Source organism: Globicephala melas, chromosome 3 (assembly GCF_963455315.2).
Source record: "Globicephala melas chromosome 3, mGloMel1.2, whole genome shotgun sequence".
NCBI lineage: Eukaryota > Metazoa > Chordata > Mammalia > Artiodactyla > Delphinidae > Globicephala > Globicephala melas.
This window is the reverse complement of record NC_083316.1, coordinates 45,567,531-45,584,807: the sequence shown is the minus strand read 5'-3', so window position 1 is coordinate 45,584,807 and position 17,277 is coordinate 45,567,531. Positions and strand designations below refer to the sequence as shown.

Here is a 17,277-nt window from a genome sequence, read left to right as displayed (position 1 = left end):
GGCCTTTTATTTAGAAGTCTTTTTCAGGACCAATAGGAACGTAGAAAAAATGATTAGCATCTTCTGAGGGTGCCAGATATATTCTTTCTAGGTCTACCTTTTCAATGTTATTGAGAAAAATAGACACATAGTAACTTCATTTTTTAAAAATTAAAGCCAGGGTGATTATTTCTGAGGGGTGAACATAGAGGGGGATTCCTGCTAAAACCAGTTGGAACTGGTTTAGCCACAGAAACCTCAGAATGACCATGAAGCATGTGTAGTTCTTCTGAGGTCTTGCTACTGGCAAGACTTTTACCTAGGGATAGAGGACTCTTGTCTAAAAAAATGTATTTCATAAGATTTCAAGCAGATATTTTTGTGAGTTCTTTTAGAATGAAACAACTTTCTAATGTTCACTTCAATTATTTATTAGACACAAATATTAGGAAAGAGTAATATATAAACTGGTAATCTATTAATATTAACTTATACATTTTCCTCTATCACAATTTGTATGAGTTCACTGAGGTAGTATTCTATTTATGTATTTTCATGTACACCAAGAAATTAGCACATAAAAGACATTCTATAAATGTTTGTTGATTAATATAACTGGAAGTCCCTTAATTTATTATTTTCCATTAATTTTGATTCTTTTCATGTTGCCTGCTTTGTCTAGACAGACAGGTGACCCTCTTGTCACTGAGTTCTGTTCAGGAAGTTATTTTGACCCTGTGGACCCATGTGGATATTCCTAGGACCGTCTTGCTTGGCTTATTTTTAGCACAGAGTTTGGGAAACAGCTTTAGAGGCATATTTGAAAGAAAATATGTGGAAATAGAGCTGTTGGCATGACTAGAACATTAAGCAATCTTAAAATTAGTAGTAGATCTGCTGTGATGCAAATAGATGGATAACTGGGTGCTTCACCATGCTCTGAGGTCCAAGACCAAGGCAAGCCTGCATATTACCTGAAGCATCACTGCATCACACACCATTCATTTAAAAAAGCCTATACCACTCACACATCCCATCCATACATTGCCTGGTTGAATGCTTCTTTCCCAGGCTGTGTCAGTAGGGTGCAAAATAATCATTGGAGCCTAGAATTCAGATACAGGAACACATGGTCTTCAGGTAGCAGAGGTGACTTTTTAATACCATAGCAGCCTTTCTTGATTCTACAACCAAGAGCTTTGACTCTGGAATATAGTCAGTCAGGTATAAAAAGTTACCTACCTTAAAAGATGACAAATGTTAGAGTTAACTCCTTTGCCTAAGTCCAAAATCACGTGTAGGAAACTCATAGCCCTAAATAAAAATACACTCATTCTGTCTCTAGTTCAAGCTCAGCACTGTGCCTAGGATTGTAGATGAGGAAGGAAAAAAATGAAAATAGGTATCCTAGGACCAAAAGTAATACAAATTGAGAGGAGATGAAAAATGTTCTCAGACCAAGACTGAGAAATTCAGGAATATAGTCTCTTAGATATTTATTGTAATCTCCAAATAAAACAAGATAAACCCAAAGAACAAAAACCACTTTCTATACAGAATTCACATACAAACTTAATACCTAATAGAGCACATACAGTTCTTACACAATTAATTTTAATAAAGAGAATTAAAACTTCACAATGTGAATACACTTTATAGCGTTAAACCCAGACAAGAGCTCCTGTGGACACATGAAGAGTCATAATATTTGCTGTGCAGCAGTAGTGTTCAAATAAACATCACGATCACTATATGAAAGCATTAAGCTGTTACTCAATTTTTTCTCAAGAAGAGCTCCACAGTGCAGTCACTAAGAAGGAGCCGAAAGTGCCTGGTTACAAAGGAAGGTATTCATCTATGCACTTCCCCACACCCTTTATGGGAAACACAGAACCACAGAAAAATCTCTGGGCTCACATCTGCCTGGTTGACACTGGATTTGACAATGCCTTGTGGTTTGGTGCATGGGCAAAATGTCTAAATCTACTGTTCTTATGAGCTTCAGATTAATTTGTGTTTTGGGCCCGAGTCTGGGGCTGTTCAGCACAGAGGAATATGATGATACTGCAGCTTGCTTTCCTCATGGGGATAAAAACAGAGAGAACCAAACTGGGGTAATTTGTTGGGTTTCCGAGGGCCAGTCTTGTTCTCTGGAGGAAAACAATGATCTCTAGCTGCCAGCTCTGTCCCCCTTCCATTCAAGGGAACAAACTGTGACCTTTCCCATTTATTTGCCTGGCACAATCTCCTCTATCTAATTCTTTCTGGGATCATGTCTCACCTCTTCAATGGAGCCATTCTTGACTTTTCCTGTTTTTGTAGGTTTCACATTCTCTGTGCTCCTATAGCCTGACATAACATAGCATTTAGATCATATCCTGGTATTTCTTTCCTTGTTCTTCAGTCAGTAAGCTTATTAGAGGCCAGAGCCATACCTCTTCCATGTTTGATTCCCACAGCACTGAGTACATGGTATTCAGTAACTATTGATGACTAAATATTTAAACACACCCTTAAATTATCATTCTAATGTGGGCTACCTGCTTATATTTTTCTTTTTTTAAAATTTGGCACGAAGTAGTCTCTAACCTCCCTGTTTCACCCACCTCTACTTGACTTCTGTGGGTCCGAGAGCAGGCTATCACATGTAAAATAGGGCCACATATCGCTGGTAGTGGTCCAAAGCCATTTAATATGATTGGCACATTCTCACATGTCAATTTCAGGCAATTGCCATAGAGAGAACTGAAGGCTTCCTGTGATGTACAGAGGGCCATGGTCATCTAAAACCAACTGTTTTTCATCATTTTTAGTGAAAAACTCAACGTTTTTCCCAAGGGTATTATGATTTACTCTAACTAAATGAAAAGGCAAAACACAGTATTACAATGAGTGTTTTGCCTTAAAAATTAAAATGGGAGTTTAAGGTAGTTGTCCTACTTGAAACTTCATATACATAAATACATAGTTTTTGGTAATCCAGCAACCAGGCCTAATTTCTTGATTTTGTATCTCATTGAAGTTCTATGCCACCAATTATGAGATTAACCAAGGGAGTCTGAGGACGAATATATGAGTTTATGATGACATACCAAAGTGATTTAAGGATTCTGACTTGTTTCTCCTATATTATCAGTGTGGACAATTGAGAATTGAAAGTGAATATAATATTAGCAACAACCTAAAAAGACATCAATATTTTAGGATTCTCAGGATTGACAGTGTTAAATTTGCAAACCAAACACAAGGTTGAGTGACAATAAAATATACACAAAAATATGAGTGAAAATTCTTAGGAGACAGAACATGTGATCAACATTTCAGAGAAAAATAAAAATGACTTTTCCTTATGTGCATATTTTTTCTTAGGTTTCTAAATTAACCTCTTATAAAAGGCTTAAGGAAGATTCTGAATTAAAGAAGGGAATGCCTATATAAAATAAACTAACAGCCATTCTGTCTTGAAAATAAAATCCACAATTCTAAAAGGCAAAATTGACATATATTCCCAGATCCTAAATGTTTGGTCTTATAGGGGAAAAAAAAACATACCTTGAAGTAGGCACAGAGGAGTTTCACATGACACCAATAAGGTATTTACTGTATAAATTGTACCACTAGACAAATACAGCTACACGAAATAATCTGAGTAAGTCAAACAGCCATCAAAGCATCTCACACATTCATTATTATTCACTCTTTCACACTAGTTTATATACACTGAGTAAGTCATTAAATATTGCACTTATTGGCCCATGAACCCTCAATTCTGAGGTGTTGAAAAATAGAAAACAAATCTATTTTTATAACATATTTCATGCAACATTTAAGACATTTCAGTTCCACAAACACCATTAAGTAGTTGTACATTTGGACAGTTCAACGGTATCACATCACGTCTGACATTAACAATATATTAACAGGAATTACAGGAAATTTTCATTCAGCACATATCCTAGGGATGATGAGACAATGCATGGAAAACCGTCATACTGAAACAGCGTACAATCCCCAGATTTCACTTTTATGAGGCGTATGGAACCACTAGACAGATGTAATTTATGCTCACATCCCTGAAAGGCCAGGTGTCTGTGGCTCATGTACCATCTGCATCTTTAAGAATGGCATTCATGAACCTAAGCAACCTCTAGTGCCAAATAATATGACCATGGAAACATTTCCATCAAGAAATAAAGCCACAGCCAACTCTCAGTTGTCCACAATGAAGGAAAGTATGAACACAGGTGAATGAAATACACAGGTACCCCCCCCCCCAACCTCATTTCAGCAAGTAATGACCGGTTGAAACTCTACCACTAACTGTACTGATGGGAGGTAAATGGTGAAACTTGAGTCTCATTTCCTATTCTTGGTCCTGTCACTCTGTGAGGAGAGTGCTTTAAAAAACTGAGATGATAAAAAAAAATCAGGAAGTAGAAAAGAGAATTGTAAATAGAAAGCTCAATTTGTCCACTAGCTACATGGTCTGATCTTAATACCCGAACTCTGACAGAGGCTTTGAAATAATTTCTTTTCTCTAGAAGGTTTGCAAAATATATTCTCTCTATCCTCCCCTTTTAATGGGAATGAATTCTCTGCACAGAGGCAAATCAAATCAGTGTGAAGAATCTATTTTGTAGACCTTTTTAAGGGAAATGCCAGTTACAGTTGTTGGAGCATAGTAAAATCTCCCTTTTCCCTAGCACTGAGAAAGCACCATATATGGAAATTTTCCTTCATAGAAAAGGTATCTGTGTTTGAGTGTGTATGTGCTGGGAGGGGCAACACTCTCTGTGTGGCCCAAGTGTAAATATTTTAATCTACTTAAGTGAAGTATTTGACTAGAGTGTCAAGCATTCCTGTAAAGGTTTTTAAGAAAAAAACATTTATTTATGAAACAACAATAGGTGGATATATTTTAAACAAATTCTTTAGACCTGTTTTTGTCCCCTTAGAGGATATTGTATTTTTAGAACCTGGAACCCTTTAGGTTCACTGTAGAGATAATCAAGATGCCTTTTTTCCTGGTTATAAACGTCATCTTTTACTCAATTTTCCTAATTTGTTTCAGAATATAAAACAGGTTTTTGTCTTTAACTGGCTTTGATCAAAAAGTTATCTGAAATATAAAGGAATCTAAAAAGCTGACCCTGATTGTTCAGCTGATCAGAAAGAATTCACCATTTTACTGGTAGACCCCTAAAACACAGGTATTATACACAAAAGGGCAAAGCCAAGCAGATCTGGAGTGGCTGCATCTTCTAGGGGGTGATTAGAAAGGCCACATGGGTCTAGTTGCTCACATGGCAGCCTGACATGGCACACTGAGTGAGTACACACACAAAGGAACAAAGAGTTCTAGTTACCAGTCATGCAAACTATAATTTAGAGAGAGAGAGAGCATTCTTCAGACAGAAAGGCTACCTCCCAAGTATGCCACGCCAAAAATTCCTGATGGAGCATTCCAATAGTAGGTGGAAATTATTAAACACTTTTTGACCTAGAAGGGTTTTAATCATGACTTTAAGATTTATCTTAGTATTTCACATGCAGCTGCTACCTCAGCCTTGGGATAGCTTGGGAGAGTCTGGATACATTTTTAACATAGTCTCACAGATGCCACACAGTTGACTGAAGGATGGCACAGTATATCCTCACTGAGCACTAAGAGACACATTGGATAAAGTACATCAAAATGAGCCACTGATTACTGACTACCACGCTCCAAAATTAATGTTGCTTCATGGAAGTTCAGTTAACAGTAGACTGTATTTTACTTTAAAGCAAGAACATTGCATCCCTGAAAGTCTATCCTCAGTATAGATGTAGTTAAAATGGGAAGGTTAAATTAGTTCCTGAAAGATAACCAATGTGCTGAACCAAAGAGCTATTATTAATCTGGATAAGAGTTAAGTAGGTGAAATACATATTTGTTTGTTGAGTATGTAGATGTCTTGTATAATTGCGGTTGTAGTGGAATGCATAGTTCATATTTAACATAACGCTGAGGCTTTCTGCAGCAACCAAAGACATCATCATAGTTCCCATTCCAAATAAAAATCTTAGCATTTATTTACTAGGCGGGCAAAGGGATAATGATTTTAAGTTAAACTAAAGAGGTGGTTAGAAGTTTATCAAGGCAGTAGAGGTTGCTCAGCAGTGGCAATGAACTAATTCACTGTCTTAATTCTTCTTATAAGCCCATAGATATAATGCTAACTTGTAAACTGCCATCTTAGGACTTAAGAAACTTCATGCACCTTCTACATCCACTCACAACCCCAAAAGCTGAAATGCGGGTCCACTAAATGGCTGTTTTTGTTTGTTTGTTTGTTTTGCGGTACGCGGGCCTCTCACTGTTGTGCCTCTCCCATTGCGGAGCACAGGCTCCGGACGCTCAGGCTCATCGGCCAGGGCTCACGGGCCCAGCCGCCCCGCAGCATGTGGGATCTTCCCGGACCGGGGCACGAACCCGTGTCCCCTGCATCGGCAGGCGGACTCTCAACCACTGCGCCACCAGGGAAGTCCTAAATGGCTGTTTAGAGGAAATAATTTCCAGTCCAATTTTTCATTTACATTTAGAACAGAAAGGAATGTCCCCAAACCAAAGCTCTTGGAAGTATCTGCTCAAAACAATCAAGGTTTGATTATAAAAGTAATCGGAGGGATGGGGTGATGAGGAGAGGGGTGACAGAGGAAGAGAAATTTGTTCTTGAAACACTAATTGAGTTGCATCAAAGACAAAACATGGCTGTCTACAATTTACACACTAACACAAACATACACTTTGTAAGATGTCTCTGTTCTTTTGAATACAAATTTAGTTAGGCCATTAGTAAAAATGATCTGTGGTTATTTAAGCTGTTGGCAGACAGAATATGGGAGATATTGTATGCGTGTGTGTGTATACACATTTGTGTGCATGATGGCCTAAAGGGTGAAAAACCTTGGAACCACAGCATTATAAATAATATAGCTTGATGCCAATAGAAGTTTACTTAGTGAATCCTAGGCTGGTTCTTCTTTTGCCAAACTTGATTTTAAAACCAGGATCTCTTGATGAGATTAGGAGTCGAGAATTTTTCTCTCTTTTCATGTGCTTTACCGCAGGAGCATAGGTGCTCAATTCATTGAGCTCTGTGACGATCCTTTTTGGAAGCGTCTCACTTAGAAAATCACACTGGGGTAGGGGCTTCAGAACTGAGAATCAATTAGTAAGCCTCTACTTCCATTGAGGCTTGAAAAATAGAAATTATTGGATGTCCCTTGGCACTGACACCTGGGCCATTCTTGCATTCTGCTCCCGACTGGCACACAGTAGCTCAAGTCTGGTATGTTTGACACTGTGGAAGTGGGTACTTGGCTTAGGTCTTCTGGTTCTAGAGCCGTTTAATTTCAATGGCAATTAGCTCTTCAGGGAAGGAGTTTACAAGAGGGCAAAACTCAACTTTCTTTCCCATTTTCTACCCTCTCTGATTTTGCTTTCCATTTTACGATAATATGCATATCAATGTTCTTCTGAAAAAGCCATCTGAGACATCATATTGAGGTCCTTGACATCTGTACGTATGTATGTGAGATCAGGTCTGAGAGAGGATGCGAAGGTCTTCCTAGTTCTATTGCTTCATATTAGATTGTAAAAGTCAGCTTAACAGCTATATCATTTAACATGGCCATTTTCTAGACCATGTTAAAGAAATATTACAGTATCATGCAAACAGGTTTCTGTTGCAAACAAATCTGCTTTGATGGCCCCTGCCTTCTCTTTCTTCCCTTCACTTTAATTTCTGTGATTTTTGAAGCTAGTTGCCCCATTAAAATCTAATAAAGCATTAATGTCTTCTTGTCTTCACTAGGCTAAGGTCTACCTTGCAGAGTGCCAAAGTGAAGATTTATTGCCAATTAGTGGATCTTAGGCTAAGATGAGCAATAATAAGAATGTGGATATGCTTAAGACATCCCAAATGCTTTCTCCTGTAATTTTCATCTTCTAACTTACTAGTAATATATGTGACCTAGTTCCCTGACTTGCAGGCATTTATCCTCCAGAGATCTCTTTAGATATGCATCTTTCCCTATCAATATCCTTGCTCAAGAATCTTGCGCTCAATACTTTCATGGGAAGTGTCTCTGTTTTTGAAAAGAGAAAAAAATCTTTTACATGATCACCAAAAAAGGGGAAAGTTCACTTAATGGAACTGCCCTTCCAAATATGCCAATGTGTGCCTGCTGCCTTAAAGTCCTAGCCGTAAACAATGCTGGGTGGTGATACAGATGCTGTGTCTCTTTTCAGTCCTCACTTAGAATCGCTGGTGGGATTGGTTTGCTTGTTAATCATATATGGTCTTCAGGAAATCCAGGCGAAGGAATCTCTAGGAGAAAGAATCTGGGTGTTCAAATGGTTTCCTTTCTCCTCTCAAATTGCTTATGGCACCCTAAGATTTTTCTGTAACTCTCAGCTCCAAAGAGAGGTCTCTGAGTAACTTAAGCATGTTTAAAGGCTTACAGAATGGGGATACGCCTTAAAGGTATAAATACTTGGATTGAAAAGGATTAGCGATGATAATTGTCTTTTCCTCAATCTGAGAGCCATGGAGATACTGTTTAACTGATTTCTAGCCAGGTAAAAGAACCTAGGGAGGTGCGAGCAGAAGGCAATGTTTGGGGAAGCAAGCCTACATCCTATGGGAAGAGGTGCTCTAACAAGCTTCAACTTGACCTCTGTTCCAAGAGTTGGTAATTGTTCCAGAAAGTCGCGGTGGTATATGTCATGGGGGGGAGCTCAGGCCTTGGAATCCCACTGCTACTCATATCCTTCTTGGTTAAGACGCTTGTTACATAACACATTCAGCAGATACCTCTGTCTGTCAGTGCCCTCAAATATTCAGAATGTTGGGTGGTGCAGTCTTGGGTTAGGTATTCCTTATTTAAACATCTAAACTAAGACTACTGTTAAAATCTACTTCCAGTCAGGTAAATATTAATCTCTTGGTAAATTTGCAAGGGCCTTAAACAATTATTCAAGTTCTTTATAGTCAATGGTCTTCTCAGTTATAATAACACTGAAAAATAGATACCTTTCCTGAACAGTAAACCAACCACACCCATGACAGTCTCCCTAATCATGAGTAACATTTCCACTTGATTTTCGATTGAGAGTAAAGCAAATAAGGCCTCCTGAGATCTCGCCCTGCTCACACCACACACACAACCAATTTCTTGGTTATCATCCCTACAAGTGAATAGCATAATTTGAACCCGTAGCCCAAAACTCAGTTGTACTGAAATTATAATCAGAGGTCCCAGCAGTAGCTTAATCTAAGAAACCTGAAACAAAAAGAGCCTAGAAGACAAATAACAAATCACATGCAAACATCTGATGTTTATAGATGGATAGTCCTTACAAAGTTAAGATCACATATTTGTCACTTATTAACACCGGAAATCTCCCCGGAATTGAATGCATGTTTGAGCCACAGACATCAAAGATTTCCCTCAAATAATTATTAGGCAGTATAAATGAAGGCTAATTGACCATTTATAAATGCTATTTTTAGCAACCAACCCCTCTGGAGCTGCCTGTACCGGGACACTAACAGCCACAGTTGGGCTGCGGTGGGGGAGGGGTTTCCCTGAGCCTCGTGTTCTGCTTTGCAGCAGTGATGGCTGGATCTGTCTCCAAACTCTCGGACATTTTGTCGCAGATGATATCCACGAGACGCTCAAATGTCTGCTTCACATTAACATTATCCTTGGCACTTGTTTCAAAAAACTCAAAACCTGGAAGAAACACAAAGAAACACAGCTTGGTCACTTCATACTTCTGCGGAAATTAAATGGGACATGGTGATGGTAGGACAGCAGTGGCTGGTAGGTTTGGTTTGGGTGGGAGATGAGAGGCAGGATTGAACAAATGCTACCATCTTGCTATCCATTAACAAGAAGTATAAAGTCGAATTAGTGATGTTCACATCTTATTTTTCTCTAGACAAAAAAAAAAAAAAAAAAGCCTTGGCAAGAGTTAGTAAGGACGACATGAAGAATCCTTGACACAGTCTGTCTCTGCCATCTCTTCCTGCAACCCCTGGATCAGCATGCAGCCTCTTCTAATCTTTTCTAGGTCTGGGGTTATTTGGCATTTTTTTTTAATTTCCTCATTTCAGATTCTACCAAGATTATTAATTTTCATTTTTTCTTTAACTTCAGGCTTAGAAGACTTCATGTTCATATTCTGCTGTGAAAGGGACTCCCAAACTCCAACATAATGCAGCTCTAACTTTTTCCATGTCTGTCCTACTGCTGCCTAGTAAAGTGTTTGAGGGTAGGCCTTTGGTAAATTTCCAGTATTTAACTGGACATAAGGTGGCACTAAAGAATCATTGGATTTACCCTAAGCGAGCTCCAGCCTCCTTTAGGAAATTTGAGTGGTGTTAGCCTAACAGCCCTCCAGGGCTTTGTATACCATTGCAGCTAGCTACTGGTGCTGATTTTTCCATATCTTCTGTTACCTGTCAGCAGCAATGTTTTATCAACATCTGGGAAAGGACACGATAAATTTCAAATAAGCTGCCAGAAGTGCAAGAAGTTACAAAAAAATGCAGTGGCAGTTTCACGCATCGACTGATGTGTCACTGTACCTGGGTAGAAGCAGCCTTAGTAGGCTGCTCTGTACACAGCCTTGTCACTATTGTTTGCATTCACATTCCACGGGCTGAGCTTGCCAGTCAGTTGCCATGACAACCTCCCCACTAGGCCAGCCAGAGATTGCTCTGGTCCATCCAGGGAATGTTGATTTAGGATGTATTGGGTTGAACACAGAAATGCTGTCCTAATCCATTCTGAATTTTACACCCTATAAATCCTCTGGTTACATCTGGCCCTATCTCTGAGGAGCCACATGGATTCAGAATGATTAAATCATGTGATTTCATCCCAGCTCCTGGGGCCAAAAGAGGAAAAAATGGATTAATATTTTGAATCCATGTCAAAATCGCTCTCATGAGCTAGAAATACTTATTTTCTTAAGCAGTATTGAAGATAAACAACAAAAAGCAATTTTCGTGAATTAAAATTTAGTTAAGATAGATGATGATCTCTGAGCTCGAATTTCTTTAGTTACTGTGTATTCTGTTAAAATCCGAGTGAGTAACCGCAGGATTTGAGCTGAAGGAGCGAGCATGAGTTAAGCCAGGTTCTATAAAATAGAGAATATTTCAAGCCCTCTTTGCCTTGTATTTATTTCCCTTGCATTTGTCTCTCTGGACAGTGTTTATATAGCTCTCTTAAATTCCTAATTTCTTTACAAAATTCTGGCATTAACAGAATTCTCTTTTCTAATGTTTGCAATCTATAGGGCTAGATCGTTCACCTTTCAGCAATTTGATCCAGATCTTGGAAAGCACAATTGCTTAGAATCCATACTTGCCTAGATGTCAGGACTATTTGCATCCTTGTGGGGATTTTCTCAGTGTTAACAGGAGGGTGCTTTAAGTCACAAGATACCAAAACCCCACTGAAATCAAGATCCCTAAATGAGATTTTGTGATAAATTATGGGATTTTTTTTTCTCCAAAGGTTTCACTTTTCTCTCATCGCTTCTGCTGACACATCTTTTATTTATTAGCATGATTTGGGGGAAGGCACTGAACTTGAAGGGTATCATAAAAGATTTGGCCATTGTAAAACAAACCACAGTAATCCGTGCAAACCTTTATCAAATGTGATTCTTTTAATCTGGGCTTAGAGACACACAATGCTGCTGGTGTACAACTTAAGGTCAGTAAAATGATCCTTGAGCCCAGGAGCCAGAATGCTCTGTGTCTTGACCTTAACCTGGAACCCCAGGAAGAGAACACCATATTATAACAGCCCTCCATTTATCCAGCATGGCTGGAGAAGGAGATGCCATAATGTGGTGAGAGGGATGGATTGTCAGATGGGAGATTTAGCCATAGGAGCAATACTTACTGGCTTTGTGACCATGGGAAAGTCATGTTTTTATTCTTATGTTCTTTATTTATGACATTTGTCTTACATTAGGCTCAAATGAGAAAATATATGTAAAAGTGCCAAGCAAACCAGAAAATGTTATTATATAATTATACAATAACTATATAATTAAATACTATTATTATAACAACAATAATAGTAAGAAACTAACATTTGGGAGGTTACTGTAGAACAGGTGCTATTTAAAACACTGTATCTGTAAGGTAGGTGCCAGTATTTTCTCCAAATTATTGATAAGGAAATAGAGGCACAAAATGGCTGAGTACTTTGCTCATTTACTTGATCAGCCAGTAGTGGCAAAGCTGGCATTTGAACTAAACCTGAACACTCTCCTCCTCCTTCAGATACTCTGCAAAGCCTACTGTTTGGTTCCAGTTGAACTGGAAGTTCTATGTTAAGTAATACAACAAACTTTCATCAATTTACATAGTTAGTGATTAACTAGATTTAACACTCCGGGTGAAACATATGAAACATCTTTTCTTAATGATTCCAAAGGTACTCTGGTATTTTGTGCTGCTTAAGGTTCATCAAGGTGGCCATCAGGACAGCTATATGTCTATAGAGAAATATGTGAAAGGTTCTGGAAATTAGGCCTCCTCTCATTGACCACATGTGCTGTTGGTCATAAAATGAGATATTCAGGATCAAACTCAACATCATTATTTTAGCATATAGTTGTTTGGATTCAGGGCAAAGCAAGTTTACTGTGCAATAAATGATTCTCCATCCTGGGGAATCAGTATCTACAACCAAGCAACTCTATGTGCGACCACACTCCACACCTATGGGTGTCCATGGTGTTTAAAGCTCATGAACTAAATTGTAACCACAAATTCAAACACTTCAGCCTACTTCAGCCTTTATTCTTCTATTGAGTCATTGTTGGGTTTTATGGCCATTACCTACCAATGTATCATACTAAATTCAACTATAGCAGCATGACCTTGTTCTTAGAAATATTTAACCTCCCATTCATACACACGAACATCAGTGGAAAGCCAGCACTTCAGCCAGTGATCCCTAGGAAACAGTCTTTTTCATAAAACTTTGAAGATCATTTCCAATTTACTAGGTAGGACAGCGTGATTTGGCAGATCAAATAAGTAGCCCAAGGTCACAGAGCAAGCTGATTGTGAAGGGTGACAGAGATCTCCTAATAAATAGGTTGCTGACTTAGCCTACAGTCTTGGACACCTGTCCCTCAGACTATATCATCCTGTATTAATAATTGCAGCATACACATGTTTTCATCAACAAATCAGTGAACACTTTCAGTTGATCACAGAAGCACTAATCATCCATTCTAATTTCTCTCTGGCACAGACAGCAATGTTCCAAGCTGGATAAGCCTTGCACCATGGTTCAGAACATCTTTTTTTAATAAACATTTATTGGACTATAAGTTGATTTACAATGTTGTGTTAGTTTCAGGTGTACAGCAAAGTGATTCAGTTACATACATACATTCATTCTTTTTCAGATTCTTTTCCCGTATAAATTATTAAGAATATTAAGTAGAGTTCTTGCTGGTTATCTCTTTTATATATAGTAGTGTATATGTTAATCCCAAACTCCTGATTTATCTGCCACCACCATATTTCTCCTTTGGTAACCATAAGTTTGTTTTTGAAATCTGTGAGTCTGTTTGTTTTGTAAATAATTTCATTTGTATTTTTTTAGATTCCACATGTAAGTAATATCAACAGATATTTGTCCTTCTCTAAGTGTCTTACTTAGTATAATAATCTCTAGATCCATCCATGTTGCTGCAAATGGCATTATTTCATTCTTTTTTATGGCTGAGTAATATTCCACTGTATATATGTATCACATCTTCTTTATCCATTCCTCTGTCAATGGACAGTTAGTTGCTTCCATGTCTTAGCTATTGTAAATAGTGCTGCAATGAACATTGGGGTACATGTATCTTTTCAAATTATGGTTTTCTCTGGAAAAAACACAGGAGTGGGATTGCTGGCTCATATGGCAGCTCTATTTTTAGTTTTTTAAGGAACCTCCATACTGTCCTCCATAACAGTTGTACCAATTTGCATTCCCACCAACAGTCTAGGAGGGTTCCCTTTTCTCCACATCCTCTCCAGCATTTACTGTTTGTAGATATTGTAATGTTGGCCATTCTGACCATTGTGAGGTGACATTGTAGGTTTGATTTGCATTTCTCTAATAATTAGTGACGTTGAGCATCTTTTCATGTGCTTTTTGGCCAACTGTATGTCTTCTTTGGAGAAATGTCTATTTAGATCATCTGTCCATTTTTTGACTGGGTTTTTGGTTTTTTGATATAGAGCTGTATGAGCTGTTTGTATATTTTGGAGATTAATCCCTTGCTGGTTGCTCCATTTGCAAATATCTTCTCTCATTCTGTGTGTTATCTTTTCACTTTATGGTTTTCTTTGCTGTGCAAAAGCTTTTAAGTTTAATTAGGTCCCATTTGTTTATTTTTGTTTTCATTACTCTAGGAGGTGGATCCAAAAAATACTGCTGTGATTTATGTCAAAGAGTGTTCTGCCTATGTCTTCCTCTAAGAGTATTATAGTGTCCAGCCTTACATTTAGGTCTTTAATCAATTTTGAGTGTACTTTTGTGTATGGTGTTAGTGTTCTAATTTCATTCATTTATGTGTAGCTGTCAAGTTTTCCCAGCATCACTTATTGAAAAGACTGGCTTTTCTCCATTGTATATTCTTGCCTCCTTTGTCGTAGATTAATTGACCATAGATGCAAGGGTCTATTTCTGAGCTTTCTATCCTGGTCCATTGACACAGCAATTTGTCTTTGCACCAGTACCATACTGCTTTTTATTTTCTTCTGATTTTATTTATTTTTTTGGCTGCATTGGGTCTTTGTTGCTGTGCATGGGCTTTTCTCTAGTTGTGGAGAGTGGGGAGTACTCTTCGTTGCCATGTGGGCTTCTCATTGCTGTGGAGCATGGGCTCTAGGCGCGCAGGCTTCAGTAATTGTGGAATGCAGGCTCAGTAGTTGTGGCACATGGGCTTAGTTGCTCCATGGCATGTGGGATATTCCCAGACCAGGGATTGAACCTGTGTCCCCTTCATTGGCAGAAGGATTCTTAACCACTGTGCCACCCAGGGAAGTCCCTACCATACTGTTTTGATCACTGTAGCATTATAGTATAGTCTGAAGTCAGGGAACCTGATTTCTCCAGCTCAGTTTTTCATTCTCCAGAATGCTTTAGCTATTTGGGGCTTTTTGTGTTTCCATACAAATTTTAAGATTTTTTTGTTCTAGATCTGCAAAAAAAGCCATTGGTAATTTGATAGGGATTGCACTGAATTGGTAGATTGCACTGGGTAGTATAGTCATTTTGACGATATTGATTCTTCCAATCCAAGAACATGGTGTGTCTTTCCATCTGTTTGTCTTCAATTTCTTTCATCAGCATGTTATAGTTTTCAGAGTACAGGTCTTTTGCCTCCTTAGGTAGGTTTAGTCCTAGGTATTTTATTCTTTCTCATGTGATGATAAATGGGATTGTTTCCTTAATTTCTCTTTCTGATCTTCCATTGTTAATGTATATAAATGCAAGAAATCCCAGTGTATTAATTTTGTACCCTGCCGCTTTACCGAATTCATTGATGAGCTCTAGTAGTTTGCTGGTAGCATCTTTAGGATTTTCTATGTATAGTATCATGTCTTCTGCAAACAGTTTTACTACTTTTCCAATTTGGATTCCTTTTATTTCTTTTTCTTCTCTGATTGATATGGCTAGAACTTCCAAAACTATATTGAATAAAAGTGGTGAGAGTGGGCAACCTTGTCTTGTTCCTGATCTTAGAGGAAATGCTTTCAGTTTCTCACCATTGAGAATGATGTTTGCTGTGGGTTTGTCATATGTGGCCTTTATTATGTCGAGGTAGGTTCCCTCTATGCCCACTTTCTGGAGAGTTTTTAATAATAAATGGGTGTTCAATTTTGTCAAAAGATTTTTCTGCATCTACTGAGATTATCATATGGTTTTTCTCCTTCAGTTTGTTAATATGGTGTATCATATTGATTGATTTGCGTATATTAAAGAATCCTTGCATCCCTGGGATAAATCACAATTGATCATGATGTATGATCCTTTTAATGTGTTGATGAATTCGGTTTTAATGTGTTGCTGGATTCGGTTTGCTAGTATTTTTATTGAGGATTTTTGCATCTATGTTCATCAGTGACATTTCCCTGTAATTTTCTTTTTTTGTGGTATCTTCATCTGGTTTTGGTATCAGGGTGATGGCAACCTCAAAGAATGAGCTTGGGAGTGTTCCTTCATCTGATATTTTTTGGAAGAGTTTGAGAAGGATAGGTGTTAGTTCTTCTCTAAATGTTTGATAGAACTTGCCTGAGAAGCCCTCTGGTACTGGGCTTTTGGAAGATTTTTAATCACAGTTTCAATTTCAGTGCTTGTGATGGGTCTGTTCACAGTTTCTATTTCTTCCTGGTTCAGTCTTGGAAGGTTGTACCTTTCTAAGAATTTGTCCATCTCTTCTAGGTTGTCCATTTTATTGGCATATAGTTGTTTGTACTAATTCTTATGATACTTTGTGTATCTGTGGTGTCAGTTGTATCTTATTTTTCATTTTTTTTTAACATCTTTACTGGAGTATAATTGCTTTACAATGGTGTATGAGTCTCTGCTGTATAAAAAAGAGAATCAGCTATATGTATACATATATCCCCATATCCCCTCCCTCTTGCATCTCCCTTACACCCTCCCTATCCCACCCCTCTAGGTGGTCACACAGCACTTAACTGATCTCCCTGTGCTATGCAGCTACTTGCCACTACTATCTATTTGATATTTGGTAATATATATGTCCATGCCACTCTCTCACTTTGTCCCAGCTTACCCTTTCCCCTCCCAGTGTCCTCAAGTTCATTCTCTATATCTGCTTCTTTATTCCTGTCCTGCCCCAAGGTTCTTCAGGACCATTTATTATTATTTTTTAGATTCCATATATATGTGTTAGCATACGATATTTGTTTTTCTCTTTCTGACTTACTTCACTCTGTATGACAGTCTCTAGGTCCATCCACCTCACTACAAATAACTCAATTTCATTTCTTTGTATGGCTGAGTAATACTTCATTGTATATATATACCACATCTTCTTTATCCATTCATCTGTCGATGGACACTTAGATTGCTTCCACGTCCTGGCTATTGTAAATAGAGGTGCAGTGAACATTGTGGTACATGACTCTTTTTGAATTATGGTTTTCTCAGGGTAGATGTCCAGTAGTGTGATTACTGGGTCTTATG

The 17,277-nt window shown here is 38.1% G+C and overlaps 1 protein-coding gene across 3 annotated transcripts in view; it reads right to left on the bottom strand.

Moving 5' to 3' along the window:
* Positions 1-1,458: 1,458 nt before the first annotated feature.
* RAB3C (RAB3C, member RAS oncogene family) overlaps positions 1,459-17,277 on the bottom strand; it is a 399,506-nt gene continuing 383,687 nt past the window's right edge. For all 3 annotated transcript variants that reach the window (XM_060295790.2, XM_060295789.1, XM_060295788.1), the window contains exon 5: positions 1,459-9,759. In XM_060295790.2, coding sequence (XP_060151773.1) covers positions 9,572-9,759 — 188 coding nt within the window. In that variant the 3' untranslated portion in view covers positions 1,459-9,571. The remainder of the gene's footprint in view (positions 9,760-17,277) is intronic.